Source organism: Pygocentrus nattereri, chromosome 4, assembly GCF_015220715.1.
Source record: "Pygocentrus nattereri isolate fPygNat1 chromosome 4, fPygNat1.pri, whole genome shotgun sequence".
Taxonomy (NCBI): Eukaryota; Metazoa; Chordata; class Actinopteri; order Characiformes; family Serrasalmidae; genus Pygocentrus; species Pygocentrus nattereri.
Genome location: NC_051214.1, coordinates 36,948,997 through 36,974,316, shown reverse-complemented (window position 1 = coordinate 36,974,316; position 25,320 = coordinate 36,948,997). Strand labels below are relative to the sequence as shown.

Below are 25,320 nucleotides of genomic sequence, written 5' to 3'. Positions count from 1 at the left end.
AACAGATGGACAACAGTCTGTAAATGAAGAGCTACAAAGCGCATCTACATGGTAAGCGGAGCTGAAAAAATGGACACGGAGTGCGGTAACAATGAGGGGGTTTTAATGTTATGGGTGATGTATAATGTATGAACAAGGATGTCAGTTTGAACAGTTAAATGATTAAACAGGTAAATGATTTAGCACATTATAACTAGATAGATAGACATTTTAACAAAATAAAACATTTTCCATTCTAAGGGCCCCAATTCTTATTATTGCAACACACTGACAACTACCACAGTTCTTTCCTTGCACTTGTGCCACATATTATTTAGTTGTTTTGGTACACTTCTGGTTGAGTAACACAGTTTCAGGCAGTTTCATGTGAGTGACTCAGACGCTGAATACACTCAGAAGTGAAATTCCGCCTGGAGTTCTGTGAGGAAGTCAGTAATTGAGGGGTTCTGTTGTTTTTGTAGCTATTTTTACTTCTACGCGAGTCCACAATTAATTAAAGTTACATCACTTTGACGAAATAATGGTTTTAGGCTGTTTAATGAGAGAGATCCAGATAATAAATGTATTGTGAAGTTCCACTTGTTGTTCTACTGTTCTAAGTCAGGATATGAGGAGCTCTGTTCACTTAAAGTGTTTCAGTAACTACGTGTACTTCTGTGAGTCCATGTTTTATTGAGCACTTTAACCTGAAGATGGCTTTAAAACGCTTTACACATCTCTGTGTGTAGGTTAATGGATTGCGAACCGTCCTGTGGGGAAACAGACCGTGTTTAAAGAGGCGAGGAGCTGTTTGGTCTGTGCTGTGTTTAATGTACAGTGAGCGCAAACACAGTCTTCACTCTGCATTGTTTTCCACAGCTCCGCTGACGTCACGCTGGCCGCTGGCTGGGAAGAAGAAGCTGTAGCTCAGTGCGGATCCTCCAAAATGGCTGTTGTTGAAGATGGAGAGTAGAAAAACAGAGAGGATTCGACAGGGGACAACAGGAACACGAGTCTGACGAACGAGCCCTCACCGGAGCGGATATTTTTAACGTTTCTCTCTCAAAGGTAGGACCGAAAATTTATAGCTAGCTAAGCTAACAATCAGCTAGCTAACCAGTGTGGCTATTTTCAACGTTGATGCGGTTTGATTGACAGCCCATCGGCTGAGAATTAACCAAGTTTTTAGGGTAATCCGTAGTTAACCGTTTTGATTTTAACGACTGTTCGTGTGTGATATGATACAGTTTTAACTGTGTAAGCCTTAATGTTGAAGGAGTAAAAATCCTTTAGCGATAAAAGGAAACAGTTTCGAGCGGAGGGGAGTCGGTGTATTCGGCTAGCTGGGTTAGCCAGTTAGCCTCCAGCGGCGATGCCAGACTGTTTACAGACATGACCTTGTATGAGTAAAAACTGCTGTCTGTTCTCAGCTTGTTTTAGGCACAAATCGTGCAGTAATATTTAATTGGTTAGATGTGACCGAATATAAATGTAGGCTGCATAAGAGGATTCGTTTCAGATGGTCCTGTATTCCAGGATGTCGTGTATTTATTTATTGGATTTTTTAATGAAACCAAACATTTCACTGTGGTTTCCGTCCAAATTGACGGTTATATATTACTTTATGTCAGTTCTTTAGACGTTGTTTGTCTGTGTTGTAATTTAAACGATCTGGATTGCGTTGTTAAGGGCTTTACATCAGCTAATATCCTACAATAGACCATAAAGCTGTAGTTTTGTCATGCTTATGTTGCGGTTAAAGTGCATTTCCTTCAATATGTATTGCAGTGCCATTATATTCACTGCACTCTAACACAATATTAAAGCGCACCTCCTTCACCTTCTCCTGACATTGTGCTAACCTAAAATCTTGTGTACTCGCATTTTAATCACTGTCAGTTTGGTCTGTATGATTATGTGTTGGTATGATAGAATATTTTTGCAATATATGTTCATTCAAAGGTTAAGGTTTTTAATAATGTACAGCTGAGAAATTCACTAATATGCTGTACGTTTGCAGATGTAAACGCATTTTTAAAAACCCTATCATTGACTAAGATATGAGGACAACGTGCAGTTGTTGCTGGCGCTGTTATTGTTGGGTGTACTTCAATTCAAGTAAATACCTGTTTACTTTTACGATTTCAATCAGAGATGGCTTCAAAATATGCTGACAACGTCTCGGCCAGTTGAGCGTGTGCCAGAAACACTAGGCATTAGCCAGTCCTAGTGGTCATGAATAACACATGATGACATTCCTTAACAGCAGTACACGCACTACATATAAGAGGCTGCATAAAAGCAACTGTGTCCAACATACAGGTGAAGAAAAGAGCCTCACACTGTGGGTAAGGTGTCTGATTTTGTCTCTCATAAGAGTAAATGTGGCTTCATTTAGCAGTGATAAGAGAGAGCTGTTGTTTGTCTCTCGAATCAGCCACCACTGTGATTTTGTTGTTCCAGGCTCTTTTGTTGTTTGTGCCAGTGTGGACATCATATACGCTGCATGTCAGACCACATATAGTAATTTTAAGCTCAACTCTATTTCTGGCTCAGGTCTCGCTCCGTTTTCAGACGAATGTCATCCATGGATGAAGCTGTTGCACTGTTGTGTAGAGTGATGCAGGGTGGAGCCTGTTTACCTGGATTCAGTCTACATCCCTTTGTTCATGTTGAAATGAATATGCCTTTTGCACATCAGTACTGGTCTGTTTAGGCTGTTTATTATTTAATGATTTGCAACATAATGTAAATATATTTTTGACTTGTGCAAAAGATGTCTGTAATCTGATTGGCCCAGACTACGTCTGTTGGGCAGTGGTGTCCGCTAACATAAATTCTGTTCATGCTTGTCAGTCAGTTATATTGCCTTAAAATAACTATCCAGAGGTACAAACAAAAACAGGGGGTACATTCTGACTGAGTGTGTGTGCCATTTGCAAACATGTTTCTCCTGTCCAAAGGGCGGGGGACTCATTCCACATTGGTGACATGGTGAATCCACCTACTCTCAGATTATTACCTGGAAATGGAGTCTGTTATTTGAGTTTGATTTTGTTTTCCATGCTTTTACTACGTAAGGCGCTGTTCTGGCTGAGTTGTGTTTTGTAGAGTGTGCTGTGACATGAGAGAAAAACAGATGGTTGGAGAAAATGCAGAGGGAAGCAGACATACTTTTATCTCGTTCTGGCACTGAGAATGCTGTGCTGTTCTTGGATTATCTCTGCTTGGCGTTAAGCCAACTACTTTCCTCCTGACATTTCAAATATCATGCTGGGAACCAAGTGGTCAGATGCCAACTGTCAATCAAGCTAGAAAGCAGCATGCATATGATTCTTCAAAGAGTTAAATTAACACGCCTTTCTGATACCATCATTCCATCTTTTTCATTTACATAGTTGATGGTCTTCTGTCTGGTTTTCCATCTTTAGCCAGATCACATGAAAATGTCAAACTGCGCCTGGCAGTAAGTGTTATAAGTGAAAATGAAGAAAAAAACAATGTTCCTGAGCATGATGTCTCTCTCCTTAGGGTGTGCTGATGCTGAAGAGCAATCATGGACACCACCACCTCTATAAAGATGACCACTATGGCCATCCAGAACCTCTTCAGCTATGTAGAGGAAGAGAATCTGGCTGCCCTCAAAGCACACCTCGATAAGTTCAAAGAGGTAGACGGTCGCAGTGATGTAAGTGAATAAGCATCTCTCTGTACAGATCAAATATTACTTTCAAATTCTGGCTTATTTTATTATAATCACGTCTAATTATGTCTGTCATATCATCATAACATAACTCTCTGCCTGTCTGTCGACATGTATCTCTCTGTCTCTCAAAGAATGGACAAACGCCCCTGATGTTGGCTGCAGAACAGGGCAGTCTAGAGATAGTCCAAGAGCTCATCAGAAGAGGTGCCAATGTCAACCTGGACGATGTGGTGAGAGAATGTTCACTCTGCAGTTATAAAAGCATCAGACATGCACTGTATGTAGGTCCCAATAAAGGTGACCTCTGTTGGATAGCTGCCTTTTGTAATTGATATTCATTCCATTAAAAAAAACAAAACACAGACACACCTTAGAGCTTTGTTTTCACCACACTATCCACCACTGTTTCCATGGTGACAGTGGCCAATCATCCCACAGTTTCCATGGTGACTGATCTCTCTCTCTTCTCCTCTCCCATAGGACTGCTGGTCTGCTTTGATCTCGGCGGCTAAGGAGGGGCATGTGGAGGTGGTGAAAGAGCTGCTGGACAGCAGTGCTTATATTGAGCACAGAGACATGGTGAGACATGCTCATTAGTATGTTCAAGGCGTGGAAAGTGAAGCCATCCTATTCATTCTTCACCTGCATCCCTGCTACCTTTTTGTATAAGATTAAGATCAGTTTAGCTAAACTTTAATGCTTATACCAGACATAATTCAGGTCTTTTGTTTAAGGTTGACTGTTTTTAAATGTTGCATATTTTATGACAAGTTGTAGTAAAAGCCCAATCTAGATAGATAGATAGATAGATAGAACTGTATTGATCCCGAAGGGAAATTAGTGTTACAGTAGCAAGATGTACTTTCACATAAACTTACATACATTACACACATATAATATAGAATAGCACATATAATAAGAATGAAAACAGACATAAATTTGTTAGAAATAGAAAAATAGGGATACAATAAGTAAACTACATGAGAGTAGGTATTGCACTAAGTTGTATGAGGTGGTTACAACACAGTGAATATAAGCATAACTACGAATATCAGCAATACTCTGTTTGGCATGGCCCACATTGTAAATGTATTACAATCAACCAGTTGTTATAGGGACGCATATACCAAATGCACACAAATGTTTGCTTTAGCCATATGTGGCAGTGATTTGCTAGAAAGAATATGCAAAACATCCCTTAAGAAGCAGTGCTTATTCTATACCCAGTGGTTCTGTGCATCCAGGTGATGTATTTTCATCTGGAATTTGAGACTAGCTGAAGTTTGGCAATGTTGGACATCACTGTAGATCGAAACCATCATGAGCAGGCTCAAATGCCTTTTGAATAAAGAAGAAAGGTTGCTAAATTTTGATAAGAACCCCCAAATGCTAGTGAGGGGTGACCATTTAGGTTCAGTTTTAGCAGCAAGTATATATTTATTTGTACCCTTAATTAGTGTAATCCATATGTTTGATCTGTATAGAGCCCTGTATTTCTTTTAGCACTAAAGTTTACCTTCTTTAATAAAGTCAAGAAAATGTCATTACATTGTACCTCACACGTTGAAGGCCTCATTACAATGTTATTAAAGAGATAAAAACATTTAATAAATGCTCATTTTATTACAACAGTATTGTACAGTTAATTATTAATAGGTGATTGATGTGTTTAATATCAAGAGCACACACTGAATTGTAATAGCGTGTGTTTGTGATGTGCAGGGGGGCTGGACTGCCCTTATGTGGGCTGCATATAAAGGTAGAGTGGAAGTGACTAACGTTCTACTGGAGAATGGGGCCAACCCCAACACAACAGGACAGGTAAAGTAGAGAAACATTTGAAGCTCCCCCTGTCAAATGTAAATGATAAGGGTTTGAGATTCTGTTTAATGAGAAAGTAGTGAGCTCATACAAAAAAACTACTGGTTATTTTTCTTCACCAACTGCCCTTAACTGTGTACTGTTTCTACAGTACAGCGTATACCCCATCATCTGGGCTGCTGGTCGAGGTCATGCTGAAATTGTCAAACTTTTGCTGAAGCATGGAGCCAAAGTCAACTGCTCTGATAAGGTAAGACTCATGTCCTTTGAATAAGAGGTCTTCATAGGTTTCAGTGTAGAGAATCTGGTTAATCTAGATGTGTGTTTCTTTGCCCCCAGTATGGCACCACTCCACTGATCTGGGCTGCCAGGAAGGGCCACTATGACTGTGTGATGCACCTGCTGGAGAATGGAGCTGATGTTGACCAGGAAGGAGCAGTAAGTGCACTACATCTCTTCATGATCCATTTGGAAGGATGTAAGAAAGTTGTTATCTCATGTACATGGTTTCATGCTTTTTTAGCATTGTGTTGGTCAGATACACTATTCTCTTGTTCTCAGAATTCCATGACCGCCCTAATTGTGGCTGTGAAAGGCGGCTATACTGAAGTTGTGAAGGAGCTTCTAAAGAGAAACCCCAATGTGAACATGACCGATAAGGATGGCAACACAGCCCTGATGATTGCAGCTAAGGAAGGCTACACTGAGATAGTGCAAGACTTGCTGGATGCAGGCACATATGTGAACATCCCAGACAGGGTAAACCTACAGCCGCTCTATCAGAGCATGCTTTTTCAGTATTCCAATGACGATTTTCATGCCCTAATGCCTTAAAACATGTATTTGTCATTGTGTTAAATCTTCAGAGTGGTGATACTGTACTGATTGGTGCTGTGAGGGGTGGCCATGTTGAGATTGTGAGAGCCTTGTTGCATAAGTATGCTGACATCGATATCAGAGGACAGGTAATCTAATCTCTAACCTAATGCATATCAGTAAGACAGTAAAGTGGAGGAATGTGTTGTGTATTACACAGATACTAGGGATGAAGCAATTCATAAAATTCAGAAATTGATTCTGTGAAATTTGACAATATCCAAATGCATTTGGAGGGACTGAAAAGGTTTAGCTTAAGGGTTATTTTTTGTTTCCTTTTTCATTTTTTAGAGCATTCAACACATTCAACATTTATTTGAAACAACAACTGTTTTTTTTTGTTTTCCAAGTTAACATTGTAGCCAGCGCATCACAACACCAGTGCATCACAACAAGCGTGACTTGTAGCTAGTGTGTTAGCTTTAGCTAACATATTAGCTTGTTAGTATGTTAGCTAAAGCTAGCACACTAGCTACGAGCCATGCTTGTTGTGATGCACTGGTATTTATCACTGTATTACAGAGTAAATGATCAGCCAGTTACCTGTTAATAGACAAATAGTTGTTCTTTTTTTTCTTCATCTTTTATTTCATTTCCCATAAATGACAGTTTTTATTAATAGGTGAGTTTAATTATTCGGTTTTGTGTTTTTTGTATGCCTAAGGGTGCGATGGACAGTAGATTCAGCTAGAAAGGCCCATTTAAAAATGAATGAAAATAGTATTACAGAAATGATAGCTTTAGTGCAAACCATATTGAAAACAAAACATTTGCAAGCAATAAGGCAGACAACTATTCTGTCCAAAATGTGACGTGTGGCAGTGTGAGAAAATCACATGTGGATGTGTAAAATTATAGAGAAAGACATGATTGACAGTCATGGCTTTTGAGAGTTATTTATGTACATTAAGGCAAAGCTAGACGTTGTCATGGCTTTTATATTTGGTTTAATTTGGGCTGGTAATTAGTGATAAATATGTCATTAGAACTTTAGAATATAGATCTTTCATTAGCCCATTGATAATAATATATTTCAGTTATTTTGTCAACATGTTAGTTATTGGTCATGTCATGAATATAGTCATCAGTTCTTCTGTTTCAACAATACCAGGTTCTTACATAGGAAATCATCTGTTTGATAACTGATATGTTGATGGGTCCCGTCCTTAATTTTAGGCTTGTCGCCTAGTGATTAATTGCTGGCTTTCATGGTTGACTAATGGCCAAAATAATTCGTCAACATTTACATCTTTAGACAGTATACAATAAACTGATACAATTAAATTTAATACAATAAAATGTATTGTTACATCCCATATATAAAATTATACATGAAAAAATGCTTTTAAAAAAGTTTACACACAGGAGTGACTGCTGTCTATTTGTCTGCTTCAGGACAATAAGACAGCTCTGTACTGGGCTGTAGAGAAGGGAAATGCCACAATGGTCAGAGACATTCTCCAGTGTAACCCTGACACAGAGACCACCACTAAGGTACAGTGGGACAAGGGCCAACCTCTTCTGTAATAATAATGTACCATTATTTAAAAAGATGTACTTTAATGTGTGTTCACCTGATAATATTTCAGGATTCTGAGACTCCTCTGATCAAAGCCACTAAAATGAGAAACATTGAAATAGTGGAACTACTACTGGACAAAGGAGCAAAGGTGTCTGCTGTGGATAAGGTGAGATTCAGTCATACATATTTATGCTTATTGCATATTATGTCATCTGTATGTTTGGTATGTTATTTATTTTGAGTGTTCTGCTTTCTGATAGAAAGGGGACACACCTCTCCATATTGCCATTCGTGGGCGGAGCCGCAGACTGGCTGAGCTTCTCCTACGCAACCCTAAAGATGGCCGGCTGCTTTACAGGCCCAATAAGGCTGGAGAGACTCCATACAACATTGACTGTAGCCACCAGAAAAGCATCCTCACTCAGATCTTTGGAGCCCGTAAGTGTTATTCCAGCTGTCATGAGTCAGACTTATCTCTTGTTGTCTGTCAGTTCTTTGCATTGACATTTGTTCTGCTGACCTTTTTGATGACTTGTTGACCATGTGAAATTAAAAATTTGAACTCCTCTTTTTGTCAGACCCGTTGTATAGGACCCAGCGTGCACACACATTTGTCCCTTTTGAGATGTGTTTTGTGTGTTGGGCATTTAGTCTGAATATGTTGTCCCCCTTAGGACACCTGTCCCCCACTGAGTCGGATGGGGATATGCTGGGATACGACCTGTATAGTAGTGCTCTGGCGGACATCTTGAGTGAGCCCACCATGCAGCCACCCATCTGTGTGGGCCTGTACGCCCAATGGGGCAGTGGCAAATCATTTCTGCTCAAAAAATTAGAGGGTGAGTGCTCGGCACCAATGCAAGGTTATGCACTAAAATGAAGGAAGAAAAATATAATATTCGGTAGTAGTCAGTAGTTGTTAGTGGAAATTCTGTATGACACTAGTAAAAATACAAATAAACATAAACACTGTATAAATTAACAAGAATTTCTTGTTTTCAAAAAAGTAATTCCAGACTTCGCCTCAGCACCCCCAGTCTTTGTGCATATTTCTTAAATTCCATCACCAGCACTCTTGAATTGATGTAAAGAAGTATTGATGAAATATTTATTCTAATATTATAGGTATAATATAATAATATAATATAGTCTTTCTGAGCAAATAAGTGCTTACAGCCCAATTAAGTTGTTTTTTGGTGTAGTTTTCACAGGTGCCAAAAACCTTTGCATATTACTATATATATATATATATATATATATATATATATATATATAATAACATGTACATTGCCCTGTAATCGTATCTTTTTTATAGAAACTTCATAGCCCACTTAGGTGTAGTCTATTTTAATACCTCTGGTCAAATGACGTTTTTTTTCTTTTTTTTTTTTTTTTTAAGGATAAAATAAATTAACACATCCTCTACAGAGAACAAATATAAACATAACAAATGAATGCTGTTTTTGCATTTTTCCTCTTCAAGATGAGATGAAGACGTTTGCAGGGCAGCAGATCGAGCCTTTGTTCCAATTCTCTTGGTTGGTGGTGTTCCTGTCATTAATGCTTTGTGGCTCTGTGGCTCTTCTGCTTGGCTTCACTGTGGACCCCAAGCTGGCTATTGCCGTCTCTCTCAGCCTACTGGCTCTGCTCTATCTGTTCTTTGGTAAACATGGGAATATTTACTCTTTGTTTGGTTCTTGCTGTTTAGTAGGGTTTGCACATTTATTTATTAGCCACTGGTTATTTGGTGATGTAGCAATGCTGTTATAAGAATAAGCCTCTGTGAATAATGCACTCTCTTCCTTTGTCTCTCCTCAGTGGTTGTGTACTTTGGGAGCAGGCGTGAGGGTGAGAGCTGGAACTGGGCCTGGGTTCTTAGCACCCGGCTTGCCCGCCACATTGGCTACCTGGAACTACTACTGAAACTTATGTTTGTAAACCCACCAGAGCTGCCTGAGCAGACCACGCGAGCACTGCCTGTCAGGTAACTATTCTTTCAAATCAAATATGTCTTATCAACTCCTTTAGATAGTATATGTTTTGAAGAAAGGGTCCTGCAAGGGCAAAATGACCCCTAATTTATATCACAGTAATTTCACGCATTTAGCTGGGATAATATTTTCTAGATAGTCATTTTTAAACCCTGCTTAAAAAATACACCTTTTATGAATTGGCTCTATGTAGTGTATGGAACTGGCCGAGTATATGATTGGCCGAGAAGTCGTTTTATATACCCTGGGTAGCTATTATTATTGTTATTATTGCTTCTGCTTGAAGGCTGAACCTGCATTGGAACTGATGAGTGGATGAAATGAGTGATTGTGTGACTTAACTGTCGTACTTTTCTTGTTCTTAGGTTCCTGTTCACAGACTATAACAGGCTGTCCAGTGTGGGTGGAGAGACGTCAATGGCTGAAATGATTGCTACGCTTTCAGATGCCTGTGAGAGGGAGTTTGGCTTCATGGCCTCTAGACTCTTCAGGGTCTTTAAGACGGAGGACACCCAAGGTGACGATCTCTAGAGTCTTTTGTTTTCTGAGCGTAATTTTAAATAACCCCATATTATTATATTGCATATTGAGTGCCATGGCTTTCTCTTAATAACAGGTAAAAAGAAATGGAAGAAGACATGCTGTATCCCATCCTTCGTCATCTTCCTCTTCATCCTGGGCTGCCTGATCACAGGCATGGCCTTGCTGGCCGTCTTCAAGGTGGATGGCCATAACCAGACAGTGAACGCAGTGCTAGTTGCCATGGCGAGTGTAGTGGGCCTAGCTCTGCTACTGAACTGCCGCACCTGGTGGCAGGTGACAGACTCCGTTCTGAACTCCCAGAGAAAGAGGCTGCACAGCGCTGCCAACAAGATGCACAAACTCAAAAGTGAAGGCTTCATGAAGGTTGGTCCACTTATTCGCACAAGGAGACATCCTGTGTTTATGCATCCCATTCTGGCATTTAATTGTGTGAATTCTGGTATAGTAAAATCTCTCAACATCTTGATTGATAAATTAGTGCTGCATATTCTGCATATTACTTGCCATTCAGATACTGCTTCCCACTTACCTATTACATCAGATGACATCATTCTGTGCTCTTTGTTCTTCTTCAGGTGCTTAAAAGTGAAGTAGAACTCATGGCTAAAATGGCAAAGACCATTGACAGCTTCACCCAGAATCAGACCCGTCTGGTGGTCATCATTGATGGCCTGGACTCTTGCGAGCAGGACAAAGTTCTGCAGATGCTGGATACGGTGAGGGTCAATGCTGCAGCGCATTCAGCAGCCAGCAGAGGTCTCTGCTGGACCGCTTCTTCTAAATTTAAAAACAGTCATGCATTAGTTTTGATGAGCATCCTAGAAGCGGCTCTTTCTGTTCAGTTATTCAGTTATTCACTGAATCTCTTAGATTCATCTTTTATTCAAAACAGAAGAAGACTGAGTTTTTATTATTATTTATTTATTTTTGTGTATATGAATAGTTGACAGAATGTTTGGTAATTGAATGCATGTTGTGTGATAAGGTAGAGACAAATTAGCAACATTTGGAAAAATGTTGGATAAAAATGAAAACACTATTTTTTGGTGGGTTTTTAATTAAACAAAAAGACTATCTATCCTTGACAAGAGTGCTCTAATCTTCTGTTACATATTGGAGCCAAACACAATTGCTATTGATTTAAAATTCAGAAAAGTTAAACTTCTACTGAAAAACTCAAATTTATCTTATTTTCTTTTCCACTGTTCATATCATAACATTTATCACACAAAAACAGTAAACAGTAACGATTAAAACAAAAACAACATTATCAATTAAAATGGTAACGTTAACAGAGGCAGCTCTGATTAATGTAGGCTGTAGCAAATGGCATTCAGTGGTGCTGTTATCGCTTTTTGTTGAGGTTTTAAGAAAAATAAGTTGTTCATGCTTATGTTTCATTCATAGAGTTATTTTTAGTTCACCCAGTTGGGCATATCACAATATTCACAGTGTGGTAAAATCCATGTCATGAGACATTGTCATGCCGATATTAACTGGTTTACCTCAATCCTTTCACACAAATGTACAAAGCTGAGCCACATTGTTGATATTCCCCTGTTCTCCAGGTGAGGGTGCTGTTCTCCAAAGGCCCCTTTATCTCCATCTTTGCCAGTGACCCTCACATCATCATTAAGGCCATCAACCAGAACCTGAACAGCGTGTTACGTGACTCCAACATTAATGGCCATGACTACATGCGCAACATTGTGCACCTGCCCGTCTTCCTCAACAGCCGAGGCCTTAGCAGCGCTAAGAAGATGTGTGCACCAGCCCCAGCCAATGGAGATACGGGCAACTCTGAGGGTTAGTGGTATTACTTGATAGGCTCTATTAGTCTGAAACGGCAGATTTGTATTGGGGTTTGGGCAGTGATAAAAAAAAAAAATGACTGTGAATGGAATTGTAAAATATTGCCTGTTTTTTTTTTTTCTTCTGATTGTACTACTTGCCATTTACCAAGTATATTTTGACCATCCTGTTTCTTCAGTCTTTTAATTGTTTTAGACTTAAACATCTCATTATCTTTATGCGGTTCATTCTTGCAGGTTGGCATGAGGAGCTGGACAGGAAGCTGTCCCAGCACAGTCTGGGTGAGACAGCTAAGTTCGGCAGCAAGACCACATTGAATCGGAGGGTAAGCTCACTAGAGGTGGCTTCCTGGAAACACTGAAACCCACTGTTCCATTTCCTATGTGCTATTGTCCACATTCAGATCAAACCACTGTGGTTGTGATGTTATTAAATCAATACTCACATGTTAATAATCATGTGAAGGTAATTTGATCTGAATTGTATGGGGACTGTCTCTGTTAAAGAACCAGATTTCAAAGTCAAATTTAAAGGTCTCCTCTGTTATCTTATAGGTCATTTTCAACCTAATCTGTAATACGGATTGATGTGATTTTTTTACTGTAATCTAATGAGGCTAATCCAATAATATGTCAAACCACATGATGTGTTGGCTTACAATATTAGAACACAGCATTTTCCAGAAATAGACTTTTTTTTTCATTGTAGTACAGATAAATATTTAACCTAAATTCGATCTAAAGCCATGTGACAGATATTAGATACTTTCTGAGCGTATATGATCTCTTTCTGTCTCGTCAGGACACGTATCGGCGTCGGCAGATGCAGAGGTCAGTTACACGTCAAATGTCCTTCGACCTGACCAAGCTTTTGGTCACTGAGGACTGGTTCAGTGATATCAGCCCTCAGACCATGAGGAGACTGCTCAATATTGTGTCTGTCACAGGTAGGAACTATCATCAGATGTATGATATGTTTTCTTAAATGCAAAAACCACTCCAGGTGATCTGCCAGTGTTCTCCAATTTCATGCAGGCCGCTTGCTGAGGGCCAATCAGATCACGTTTAACTGGGACAGACTGGCATCCTGGATCAACTTGACTGAGCAGTGGCCCTACCGAACGTCATGGCTCATCCTGTACCTAGAGGAGACAGATGGAATCCCTGACCAGGCCACACTCAAAACAATCTATGAAAGGTACAGTTAACCACTTAAACCACTCTTCTTTATTCAGTTAAGCGTTATTTTGTTTATCACTAGGCTCTGAAAAAAGACAACAGACTTTAGACATTGCAATTTTTTTGTGATGTGAAATTCTGGGCTACTTTTTTTTGCTGTATCAAACTGGCAAAAGATGAGAGAATTTCCATACACAGAGGGGTCTAATATCAAATACTCCGACTGAGATTGCTGTAATGAACAGGCCAGTTTTATAAAATGTACGTGTTTGAGCTAATCCTTACACACTATAACTAAGGTAAAACATTTACTGTAGCATTTTTACTATATCTCTGTAGCAGTTGCAGTAGTGTTCCTTAACTGCATATAAAGGTTACGTAACGCACATACATAAGGGCTGTGTTCACAGATTTTTAAAAAAATGTTTTTTTAAGTACACTAGGTCTTTATGAACTAAAACATCTGAATCTTGCATCTGTATTAAGTGGTTTGGCTTCTCGAGCAGCAGTAATATCACCTTATTTTGCTGACACTGGCTATCTGCAAAATACCTCTGGTTTGATTTTCATGACCCATAGCTCGAAATGAAACAAGGATATTTGTCTTCAGATATAAGAGTTATATATATGCATCATTTTCATTTTCAATAAAACCATCAAGTCTGTTTTATCTGGAGACTCAACATAATTTGCCAAAGTATGTGCAAAAGCCAGTTTCTTGGTCAGCCACACAAAGGCCTGCATTGTTTAAAGAAAGTCTCCATTTCAGCAGTTCCATATGAGCTCAGAAGGTCCTGGAAGCCTGAGATTGTTGACTCTGTCCTTAAAGAATATTTCTGTCTGTCTTTATTCCATTTGACAGAATTTCCAAGAACATTCCCACCACTAAAGATGTGGAGCCCTTGCTGGAGATAGATGGAGACGTGCGGAGTTTTGAGGTGTTCCTGTCTTCACGCACTCCAGTGCTGGCTGCTCGTGACATCCGTACCTTCCTCCCCTGCACAGTCAACTTGGACCCCAAACTACGAGAGATCATAGCGGGTGAGGATCATGTAGCTGACGTCTTCATTCTGAATTCATTCTTCATTCTGATGATTTTATCTATTATGAATGAGGACATATGTTATGATTTGTCTGCAAAGATACATATAAGCCTATTTGAGTCACAGAGAGAGGATTTATGGGTAATATTTCAGAGCCTTGTAGAGGAGCCAAGGTGCAAAATCCCAGCTGCATGTTGTATGAACTTATGATGCTTTACATCAGGCAAACACAGATTGGTCAAGCTGGGAAGAGAATCTGGGTATATTTGGACATATGACAAGACCCAGAGCAAAACAACTGCTCTGTGTAGGGGTGGGCAGTATTCTAATATCTGATTGTCATTGTGTTAAATTATGTCACAGTTAAGCATATAAAGGATCTCGTCAATACCTAAAGTACTATGACTAACTGTGTTTCATTGTAGAGAGAGCATCATTAATCCTGTTCATTTGAATTTAGTGCAGTGTAGTTTAGTAAAACATTGAATCAAAATCATTGTAGTTGTTGTTTTTATATGATTATTTATTTGTATTATTATTGTATTTTGATATGTGGCATTACACATTCTATTTTGGCTGTTTCAACTAATCAAATCAAACAAAAATGCAAAAAACAAAATGCTGTACTACATATAGTGTATCATGAAAATGTCTTAAAGTATTGATATATAACATTGCCCAATTATTTAAAAAATTATTTGTTTAGAACTGCATATGAGAATTTTTAGAAGCATTGTGATATAATATTCTTGCCATATCGCCAACCCTACTTCTTTATCGCTTCCAATATTTTACTGCCTGCCTCTATCCATTCTGTCAGCAACACTGAAAATAGATTGCTGCCTGTAGGTTTCACCTTTGTTTTCTGGTTTGGTAAATGTGACACTGCCCATTAACAGGGTGGGTGATATGAACTGAAGTTCATGATATTTTCTACTATATAGAAGATAAAGATATGATATCATGATATTAAAATAGTAAATGCATGTAAGTTGTACATATAGTAACATTAATAACAATAACTGCAATAATGCATCTCGCTATTCCACATTAAATTTACCCCCTGCCTGTTGGATGGGATTTATGAGCTGACTCAATCTTTTTCCAAACCCTCAAGAATTATGTAAAAACAAAGTGAAATGAAAGATTATAAATTGATGGCCTTGCAAAGTAAAAATTTAAACAAATACCACATGGTGCAACAAGCTCCGGCTGCCGAACATTGCTATATCAGCACTATACTGATTAACGTAGGACTATCTGCAAGCTGCACTTAATGGTGCAGTTTTGTTTAAAACACCCTTTTCTTCCATTTCCAAGAGTTATTTTTAAGCTGTTTATGCTCATGTTTGTGTTGCTGTTTGTGGTTTGCTGTTTTGGGTGTATCACATTCTGCTCAGTATGGCAACAGTCATATGATGACAGAATGTCAACCCCCCAGTGCACACATTGTTATTACATGCAAGTGTGTTGGCAGACACCTATGCGAACGTCTGTGCATGATGCCTAGACATGGTGAAGATTTGCAGGTGCAGAAGTGATATTCAGCAGTTAGCTTTCTGTTTTTGTCAGTGTGTGTTACTTTATCATTAGAACACCATAGTAGTGGATGTCTTCATGTGTTTACAGATGTGCGTGCTGCTCGTGAGCAAATGAACATGGGTGGAGTCACCTATCCTACACTACCCCTGCATGATGGTGCTCCCCGACCCACTTCCATCTACAGCCAGCAGTCCTCGGCCTGCTCTCCCACCGCCTCCTACAACGGGCCATACAACCCACCCGGTGTATCCCCTCAGCCCCACAGTGCGTACTACAGTGGCATGGCAGGCCCTCAGCACCCCTTCTACAACAGGGTGAGTGTCTCTGCACAACCACAGCACCAAAGACTTCTTCAGGTTTTATTAAATTTTACCTGTATATCTCCTGCTTTCTGCAATTAGGGCCGGACTGGAACCAGGATTCATATGGTTATATTTTCATTAAGTTTATGGAGTTGAAATAGCAAGCTCGAGGGTCAGGTTTCCACCTACTCTGATTGATCATAGATGATGTACAAGTTTCAATTTCATATAAGATTAGGGCTCCTGTGGTTCTTTGGAATACCATAAAAATTGCTTCATTAAAGACTGACAAACATTTGGTTTGGATGTTGATTTGGATGAGTACACTCCTTAAAGAATTCTATCTCCATATCAAATATTTTCTCCACTTTCCCTCCTGGAAACTTTTTTTTTTTTCCATTTGTCATTTCCCTGATGATAATCAGATTTCTGTTCTTTATTTCTGTTTATTTAAAGCCTTTTATGTTTTGGGTGCAACAGAAGTGTGCATGTGTGAGTGCTTATGCTAGACAGACACCACGTTACGTCAGTTTGCATTTTAAGTTTCGTGTTTCATTTTCATTTGTTAAATTTGTTTCCTCCATCTCCCAGCCTTATTTCCCCCATCATGTTTACCTGCTGCCACGGCAGTACACTGGCAGCTCCCATGCCCCCGCACCTCCACGCCCACTCATTAAAGCAGGCTATCCCAGGGACCCTAACACTGGAATCGTAAGTATTGGATATTAGACTTAGTGCCTTAGATTTAGACTGGATCTGATTGTAATTCATGTGAGCCTTCAAGACGTTTTAGCGTGTTTCCTCTAACTCTTTTACTCACTGAAATGCTTTTTGTTCACAGCTTTTCTGCTTCAGGACATGTGATTTGCTGTTGATTGATAACTCCCTGAGTATATTTTATAATGTTCACTGTCACTATTGATTATATTAATAATCTTGTAGTCTACCAATTATTTGGCTGATCAATCAAGTTACCTGTGTTTTTTCAATGGTGTTTTGTTTTTATGTTGTTTTTTGGAAGCCAAACAATAAAAGTGGTCTTAATTGATTAATAACATATCATGAAGAGCCTTTCTAAGGTTCCAAAAAAACTGAAAGAAATGAAAAGGAGGTCTTTGAAATTGGAGGGAAAAAACATGCTTTTACATATATATGTGGCAGAAAATGCACATGTGGTTTTGTGCTATGATTTGTAATGTGAAAGACAGCAGCAGAACAATTTAAAAGATTTATCACAGCAAAATGCAGTTAACAGCAATATGAGTTTAATACTCAAGTCATTTGAAATGCCATTTTGAGGCATTCTGAGAAATCTTTGGTGACCTTGCATTTCAGATTTAAATAGATTTTTGTCCTACAAAAATTGTCATTATATAGCTGTGTTTAATGCATAGATCTTTACTTTGACTTCAGTAGTCTTAGTATTACACCAATGATAGTGCTGATTTCTGCTGTCAGAAGAAAACCTTATATCTCCAAAATTACAATTTTCCAGGAGATGGGGAAAAAAAACTACTTTTAATGTAAATCAATGGAACCAGGCTCTCCCCCCCCAAGCAATTTTGGGTTGTTTCTTTTAGTCAGTTCATTATGAAATTTACATACAATGTGAAGACCAACAGGTATTTTGAAACGGTCAGAAACCGAAGAACATCAAAAATGGAGATACAAGGTTTTCTTCTGACAACAGCAATTTATTTGGGTGTCTGCTGAGCTCTTTAGTTTAGACCTAGCTAAACAACCGCATTTACTTCATATACACACAATTTGTAACAGCAAACATTTTTTTTTGCTGTACATAAAATTTGTTTCTACAGACATATGTGCATTAAAGAAATGCGGATGTCTTTATAATCACCTGCAGATACTCTGTTTATCATTCAAATTGCAAATGTATCACTAAACCAAGTAATCTTGAATGTAATTTTATTTGATTTTTTTAACTGAGTAATGGAGAGCCATAATACAAACTATTGTTAATAATGCAGATGTTATCAAATACTTTGATGCTCATCTGCCTCTTTTTTGTTATGGTCTTTCAAAGCCAAATTCTTGACATTTTGTAGCATTGGAGTGGTGTGTGTGTGTGTGTGTGTGTGTGTGTGCGTGCGTGCGTGCGTGCGAGAGAGAGAGAGAGAGAGAGAGAGGATAGTTACATACAGACTTCATACACACACACACACACACTCACACGGCCAGTGACGTCAACCACCAGCTGTTATAATGCTCGCTGGAGCCCTTAGTGGTAGAGAAGCTCCACCTGCTGTGGTGAAAGACTTACCTACTCCCTTGATGCACTTTTCTTCTCTATCATGGACATGGCCTGTATATGGATCCCTCACGTTCTCCACCTCCTCTGTCTCTTCTCTCTTCTTCCTCTTCTCTCTCTCTTTGCCAGTTTAAAGTAGCGTCTTTGAAAAAGAAGCAGGTACTGAATCCCTCTAGACTCAGCTTAAGCACTGCTGCTGTGCTGCCTTGTTCATGCTGCCCTTCCTTAAAAATGCTCTTTCAAACTTTCTCTATTGTCCCTCTCTTGCTTTCTCACACAAACTTTCTCCATGTGCACCAAACAGTAACATCCCAGCATGCCTTATGGGAACAGTAGTAGACATGGTCACAATGGGGAAGGAGGAACTAGGGTGGTGAAGATAATAAACTGACCTAATGTTAAAGAAGTCTGGTTAATGTATGACACTTGACTGTAGTTCATTCTTTTAACTTTTTCAGATGAACATGCACTAAAGTGCATTACAGTTTTGCAACAGGACTCCTTCCCCTCAAACATTCTTTCCTCTGGCTTACCAGAAAAACTTCCTAACTGATATCTCCTCTTGAGATATCATTGAGTTTCACCCCTACACTGTCCTGCTGCCCTTAAATTCTCAGGAAGCTGTTTCAATGACGCCTGTTAAAATACAGCCATTGAAATTGAAGACTGCTTAGTGCAAACGGATAACCCTTGGAGTGTTCTGTTATGATAGATGGAGTATTTGAGGAGTGAGGATCGGGGCTGTGCTTCATTTTCCTCTGAAAGATTTTTAGTTCACATAGGCTATGTTTACACATCAGGTAAAAGTAGCGTAATCCTGGTCTTTTTCCTCATATGTGACACAGATGTGTCATCTTTGTGTCAGTGTGAACAGCAAAAAATGACATATAATCTGACACATGTTCAATTCTGATTTGAGACTCTTTCCTATGTGGTACCTGAAATTCAGTACATATCCGATATGCAGCAATGTGAATTCATGCAACTTTTACGTGAATCCAACTCGACATTCGTCATCATTTCGTGCTGCTGAGACTCAAACATTTAGGCTGATGTTTCTGTACTGAAAATTAGAAGAGAGAACTCCATGTTTGAAGAGATTTCCAAAGAAATACCCAAACGTGGCTGTAGGAGAACGAGGCTACAGCATCAAAGAACAGCTAAAAGTGTGAAAGCAAAGTATGAAGAATCCAATGTCACGAATGAAAAAAGTGAACGCACCCTTTTTGCGGTGACCTCGAACAACATAACTTCATAACTGTTCGTTCATAGTCAGAACAAATCTTGGCTTCTTTTAGCTTTTTTTAAAATCTTTTTCATTAGTACCCAACGTTTCTAAAATGGGAGCTATACTGTGTACTGTAGGGGACATGAAAATCAGAACAAAAAATCAAATGCAGTTTCTTTTCATTTAAATGTTTTTTGAACAAACTTAACAAGCACACTGACTGTAAGTTGCATTCAAATTTTGCTAAATAAAGCTGCTTGTTAATACAAGAAGAAATCATAATGTAGTCTATAAAAAAAAAATCAAGATGCATCAAGACTTGTTTCATAATTGCATATTGGCTTCTTTTATTGAAATGTAATAGATTCATGCAGTGTCTAGAGATGTGCTGCGACTTGTAAGACCACAAGAATGTCTTACAAACCTGATATCGCTTGTTTTGACTGTATATTCTTAGAAATTTTCACCAATAGGAACCTTATACAGTATTGACAGTATGACCAACTCATTTCTAGAAAGTAAAGTTGCTATTATTTACTATTTATTTATTTTTCTATTTTGAACTGTTCTTATGGAACAAACTGAATCAAGCTGTAAACGACATACATTACAGTTAATTTTTTTAGGTCTTGGGTGCATGTAAAGCTCACAAATCAGAATTTAAATAACTAAAAACTGACTTGGGAAAAGGGATACCACAACTTTATAGAAAATTTTATTATGGATATACTGTTCATTATCCATTAATAACTTTAATATAAAAAAAGAAAAAAAACAATGAAAATCAATGTCATGGTGAGTCAATATCATAAAATACCGGTATAGGCAGTATATTGCCCAGCACTACTTATAGTATGTTATAGTGCAGTGTGATGTAATTTTGGTGTATAGTGTAGCTGCTTCAAGCTCATTAACATTAGCACTCTAAAAGATACTTGTATACTTTTTTCTACACTCCTTCATTTCTTTATGACCCCTCTCTTCATTGAATTTTAAATTCAAGGTATTTCCTGCCCTGTAGATAGCTTGGATTCTGTACTAACAAGCAGCATGGAGTTTGTTTTGCTTTGGTTACCTCGGTCTGAGGATCACAGTGATCTTGTTATAAATGTGTATGTGGTAATAATACACAAGAACTGATTTTCTCTGGGTCTCTGTGTTGTGTGTGTCAGGGCACTGCCTCTGTGGTGTCAGGCACCCCATCTGTGCTGCTCAGCTCTATGAACACAGATACGGTGTGTGAGCGTCTCAAAGTAATGGAAGGCATCGACCAGAGCATGCTAGCCCAGTACACTGCCACCATCAAGAAGGTAAGGGTTGTGTATGCTGGGGGAGAAAGAAAGAAAGAATGATGTCTGCATGTATCTGTATGCAATGTCTGAAAAGGAGAGAGATTTGCTGCTCTGAATCCCCATTTGTACCATTGTAGGCCAATGTCAATGGAAGAGTTCTATCCCAATGCAACCTGGATGAGCTGAAGAAAGAGATGAACATGAACTTTGGAGACTGGCAGCTCTTCAGAGGATCTGTAAGTACCTTTACTGAGTTCTTCGCTCAGATATTGAAAATGATATTGATATTGAAAAAGAAAAGCTTGTGAGTTGACAGTTTTTGTAATTTGTATTTGTACTTTGCAGAATGTTGATTCTGTATAAAATCTGTAGTTTAACCCTTTAAGGCTGAAGTGAAAGTGGCCATTTCTGTCATTTTATCTACTCTTTTAAGTTATAACCCAAATTCTGACTGCTGTTGCGTATAATAAGTAAAGAATGTAATCTAACAAAGCTGAAATTCCTGTGATTTTTTTTTTTAACCTTTTTGAACAAGACAGAATATGAATAGGAATATAAATTACACATCAGTTGTGCTTTATCTTTGCTGTGATTAAACAAAACAGTAAATGCTTATTGATCCTAACAGTGTGCTCGATCACTTGAAAAAAGAAGCTGTGTCCAAATATAAAGGAAGCCTTTTTCATGTTTTATATGGTGATAGAAACATGGCAACACAGAAATATGTGGTTAAACAGATTTAAAGTGATTAAATTATTTTACTCTTCTCAGTGGCAACACTTTGGGTTCATGTGTAGAATTTATGTAGAATTTGTAATCTCTTAAAAAGGCTCAGTGTTAAAACAATATCAAAATAATTGCTTTTCAACTAAACCACCTGCTGCCAAATGAGTTTTCTGTTTAGGCTCCCAGAATAAGAGGTCTCGATGCCAAAAACAAGTTGCCAGCTGCAGATGTAGTAAAGGTAGGGTTTTTAATGATAAGCTTTTGTGTGCAGGTCATGGAGATGCGTCATGTGGAGAGCCAAGTCTTGCATGAGGAGGCTCCTAGTGAGCAGGGCAGCAGCATGGTTGGTCACGGAGAGCCTGTCAGGCATCGTGGAGCTTCGGGCCATGGAGGACCTGGTAATACAGACACCTCACCCATGTACAACTTCAACCTGAGTTTTGAAGAGCTCTCAAATGTGGGCCTGGATGAACAACCCAGGCATGCCAACCCTCCATGGATGGTGAGTGTTTTTATATCTTTTGGAGATCCCTTTCTTCACTGCTTAATTTGAACAGTTCTCACAATATCTTGTGCCCTCTGCAGAGTACTACCCATCGTACTCCCAGTATGTCCAGCCTGAACTCTCAAGAGTCCTCCAATGACATCTGCAAGCTAACTGACAAGCAGCAGGCAGAGTACCGAAATGCCTATCAAGAGTACATTGCCTCAATGGCCCAGCTTGAAGCTGCAGGCAGTGGCGCAGAAAAGCCCGTGCAGCCCCATCCAGGCCAGTTTATGCATTCCAACTCTGAAGACAAGAACAAGGACGGAGGAGATCAAGACGGACGCAAATCCTACTCAAAGCGCAGTAGTGGAAAGCCAGCAGTGGATGCGGCTGATTTTGCTGCAACTGATGCTGCCACTTTAGACCCCATCAGCGAGGAAGATGAGAAGTTAGACCACGGCTCCTCCAAGTCGCTGCTCGGACGAAAGACCTCTGGCGAGAAGGTAGGGCTTTTCCAAAGCGCTGACCTGAAGCTGAAAGCTGCAGGTGGCCTGCGCTACCAGAAACTGACCAGCGACGATGAAGAGTCAGAAGAGTCTGACAATGCCCCTCTGCTCAAGGATGGGAAGAAACCAGAGCCTAAACGCACAGAGAGTGAAGAGCGATCTTTAGCAAAGGGCAAAGAGTACCTTTCAGATGGAATGCTGGACAAGAAGGACTCGTCTGACTCGGGCGTCCGCTCTAATGAAAGCTCACCCAACCACTCCCTGCAAGATGAGGAGGCTGACCTGTCGCAGTCCGAGAGGACGAATCTGATCGAGCTGGATGAGGAGAGCCTTGCCCGCAAGAGAGGCCTGCCCAACAGCCTGAGTGGTCTTCAGGACCCGACAGTTGCACGCATGTCTATCTGCTCTGAGGATCAGTGCAGCCTCTTGGCCAGCAGCCCTGAGGAAAGCTGGCCTTCCTCCAAAAACTATAACCTCAACCGCACGCCCAGCAACACCACCCTCAACAACAATACCAATGCTCAACAGGGGAACCGCCCACGCCAACCTGGTGATGGCTCCAACACCACCTCCTCCTCCAACACCACTGGCAGTGAGGTCATTGTAGCTCCTGGTTCCAGCACCAACACCTCCTCCACATCCACCACCCACAACGAGAACGTTCGTGTGGTGCACCTGAAGAGAGGCCTGAATCCTGGAGACCCGCCAGAAATTTGCGCCGTGACCTCCGACACGGTCACTTTTGGAGAAGAGCGTGAGAGCATCCTGTGAGAAGCTGCACCTTGGTCCTAGCAGAGTCTCCACTCAAGCTTTGGATGTTCGATGTTGTTATGTGAAGTGATGCATGCCCAGTTAAACGTCATTCCAGTGGTTCAGTGAGGTCCATGTATTTCAGTGTTAAATTAGTGCTAGTTTGCCCACTGTAGTTTACTGCCAGCAATGCTGCCTACATCTCCGTTTGTGAAAAGTGATCCCCTGTCCATGTTGTCACACATGGAATACATCTACTGATGTTCAAGTCAAATTTCTTATTTAAACTATTCTTTTTTGTGAAAGTCCCAATTCCTATTAACAGTATTACTGCTTCCGTTTCTTATCCTTTTAAATATTTTGAATTGACCACACTGGACATATGCTGTCCTGCCAAGTCATAAAAGAACACCATTATTATTGTGGGCTATAAATATTGGCATGTTAGTTGAACTATTATGAATATATGAACGCTCAAGTTAAACTAATACATTGTCAACTGATTGTTATCTGGTCTTCATGACTATAACTGACAGTTTATTTGAACCTAACCCTAAAGGAAAGCATGGCTTAACCTTGTCCAAAAGTTTGAGCTGAAATGATCCAAACCCTTGTCAGATCCTTGTGCTAACTGTTAATGGTGATGTGTTGTGCCATGATGAATCGCGTCAGTTGCATGTTATCTGCACCCCCGTCAGTGTTAAACCGAGTTTCTTAAATCTTGCACTCAGGACCAAAGTAACTAATCATGCTCTAAGGACCAAATGACATGACAAAGGGTATTAAGAAATAGTATTCAAGACTACATTTGTACTTGTATGTCATGCTGCATCAGTCACATACCTGGGTCCTGCTTTGGGTCCTGGCCAATAATTTAAGAATCTCTGAAGTAGAAGATTAGTAGCAGTGAGCATGTAAAGCAGAGACATGCATGTGTCTGACTGCATTAATTGTCTGAAACAGGCTAGGTGTTGCATGCACTGTGCTGTTACTTTAGCTCTTCTGTGTACTTGTGATACATGCCAGACAGGAAATTGGGATATATGAGAACTGTCTGCAACAAAATAAACCATAACCAATGAATCCTGTGCTTCACACACTTTTTTTCTAACTTTTTTCTACCTCTAACTTATAAACCTTGTTTTAACAGTCCTGCAAACATATTGAATATTTTGAGCCTTTTTTTCCCCCTTTGTCTCAAAAGTGTCTGTGTGAACACCTGGTACATAACTTCCAAGGTCTAAGTGTCTAGATTAAAAGGGAATTACGTAATTGTTGAGTAATGTTGCAACTCAGATTTTTTTTACAATTGTGGTAATAGGAGCTGGGGCCTTGTTCATAAAACACTCGTATGCACAGATTTGATCCTAACATGATTGCATGTGAAAACTGACACTTAAGTAGTGATTTCTGACACAGGTTTCCAGTCTGAGGTACAAACAGTTCACAATGGCATTGTCAGTGTACTACAGTCATTACAACACTGATTCATGAACATATGTATTTTTATAAATCATTTAAAGGCGAACAAAAATTTAAGAGCAAATTTTATGTGTTTATAAATGAGGCCCCAGCCATTACCTTATCTAAAACACAAATATTGTAGTTTTATTTATTATGCAAAATAACCTACATTGAACCTACATGTCTCCTCCTTTATATGTAACCGTGGCAAGCATATAAACCATCATAAAACAATGTCTTAGGTGCCAGGCAACATATTCCTAACCATTTTGTGTAATGATTT

General features: G+C 39.4%; 1 protein-coding gene across 4 annotated transcripts; it reads left to right on the top strand.

Annotated features, from left to right (window-relative positions):
• The first annotated feature begins 849 nt into the window (after window positions 1-849).
• kidins220b (kinase D-interacting substrate 220b) lies at window positions 850-24,656 on the top strand. Of its 4 annotated transcripts, XM_017682340.2 has the most exons (30): window positions 850-1,047; window positions 3,511-3,667; window positions 3,817-3,915; window positions 4,166-4,264; window positions 5,408-5,506; window positions 5,658-5,756; window positions 5,846-5,944; window positions 6,068-6,265; window positions 6,373-6,471; window positions 7,778-7,876; window positions 7,972-8,070; window positions 8,165-8,342; window positions 8,579-8,743; window positions 9,388-9,567; window positions 9,723-9,888; window positions 10,261-10,412; window positions 10,512-10,801; window positions 11,014-11,154; window positions 12,007-12,244; window positions 12,487-12,575; window positions 13,052-13,196; window positions 13,285-13,447; window positions 14,291-14,469; window positions 16,101-16,327; window positions 16,907-17,026; window positions 18,714-18,743; window positions 20,985-21,122; window positions 21,242-21,340; window positions 22,102-22,332; window positions 22,416-23,594. In XM_017682340.2, exons 2-30 carry the CDS (start codon window positions 3,536-3,538, stop codon window positions 23,592-23,594), a joined length of 5,232 nt encoding a protein of 1,743 aa, XP_017537829.1. In that variant the 5' UTR covers window positions 850-1,047; window positions 3,511-3,535. The 4 variants fall into 4 exon arrangements, with proteins under 4 accessions (XP_017537829.1, XP_037394136.1, XP_037394137.1 ...); XM_037538239.1 differs by lacking the exon at window positions 850-1,047 and having other exon boundaries at window positions 3,536-3,667; window positions 22,416-24,656; XM_037538240.1 differs by lacking the exons at window positions 850-1,047; window positions 18,714-18,743 and having other exon boundaries at window positions 3,536-3,667; window positions 22,416-24,656.
• The last annotated feature ends 664 nt before the right edge of the window (window positions 24,657-25,320 follow it).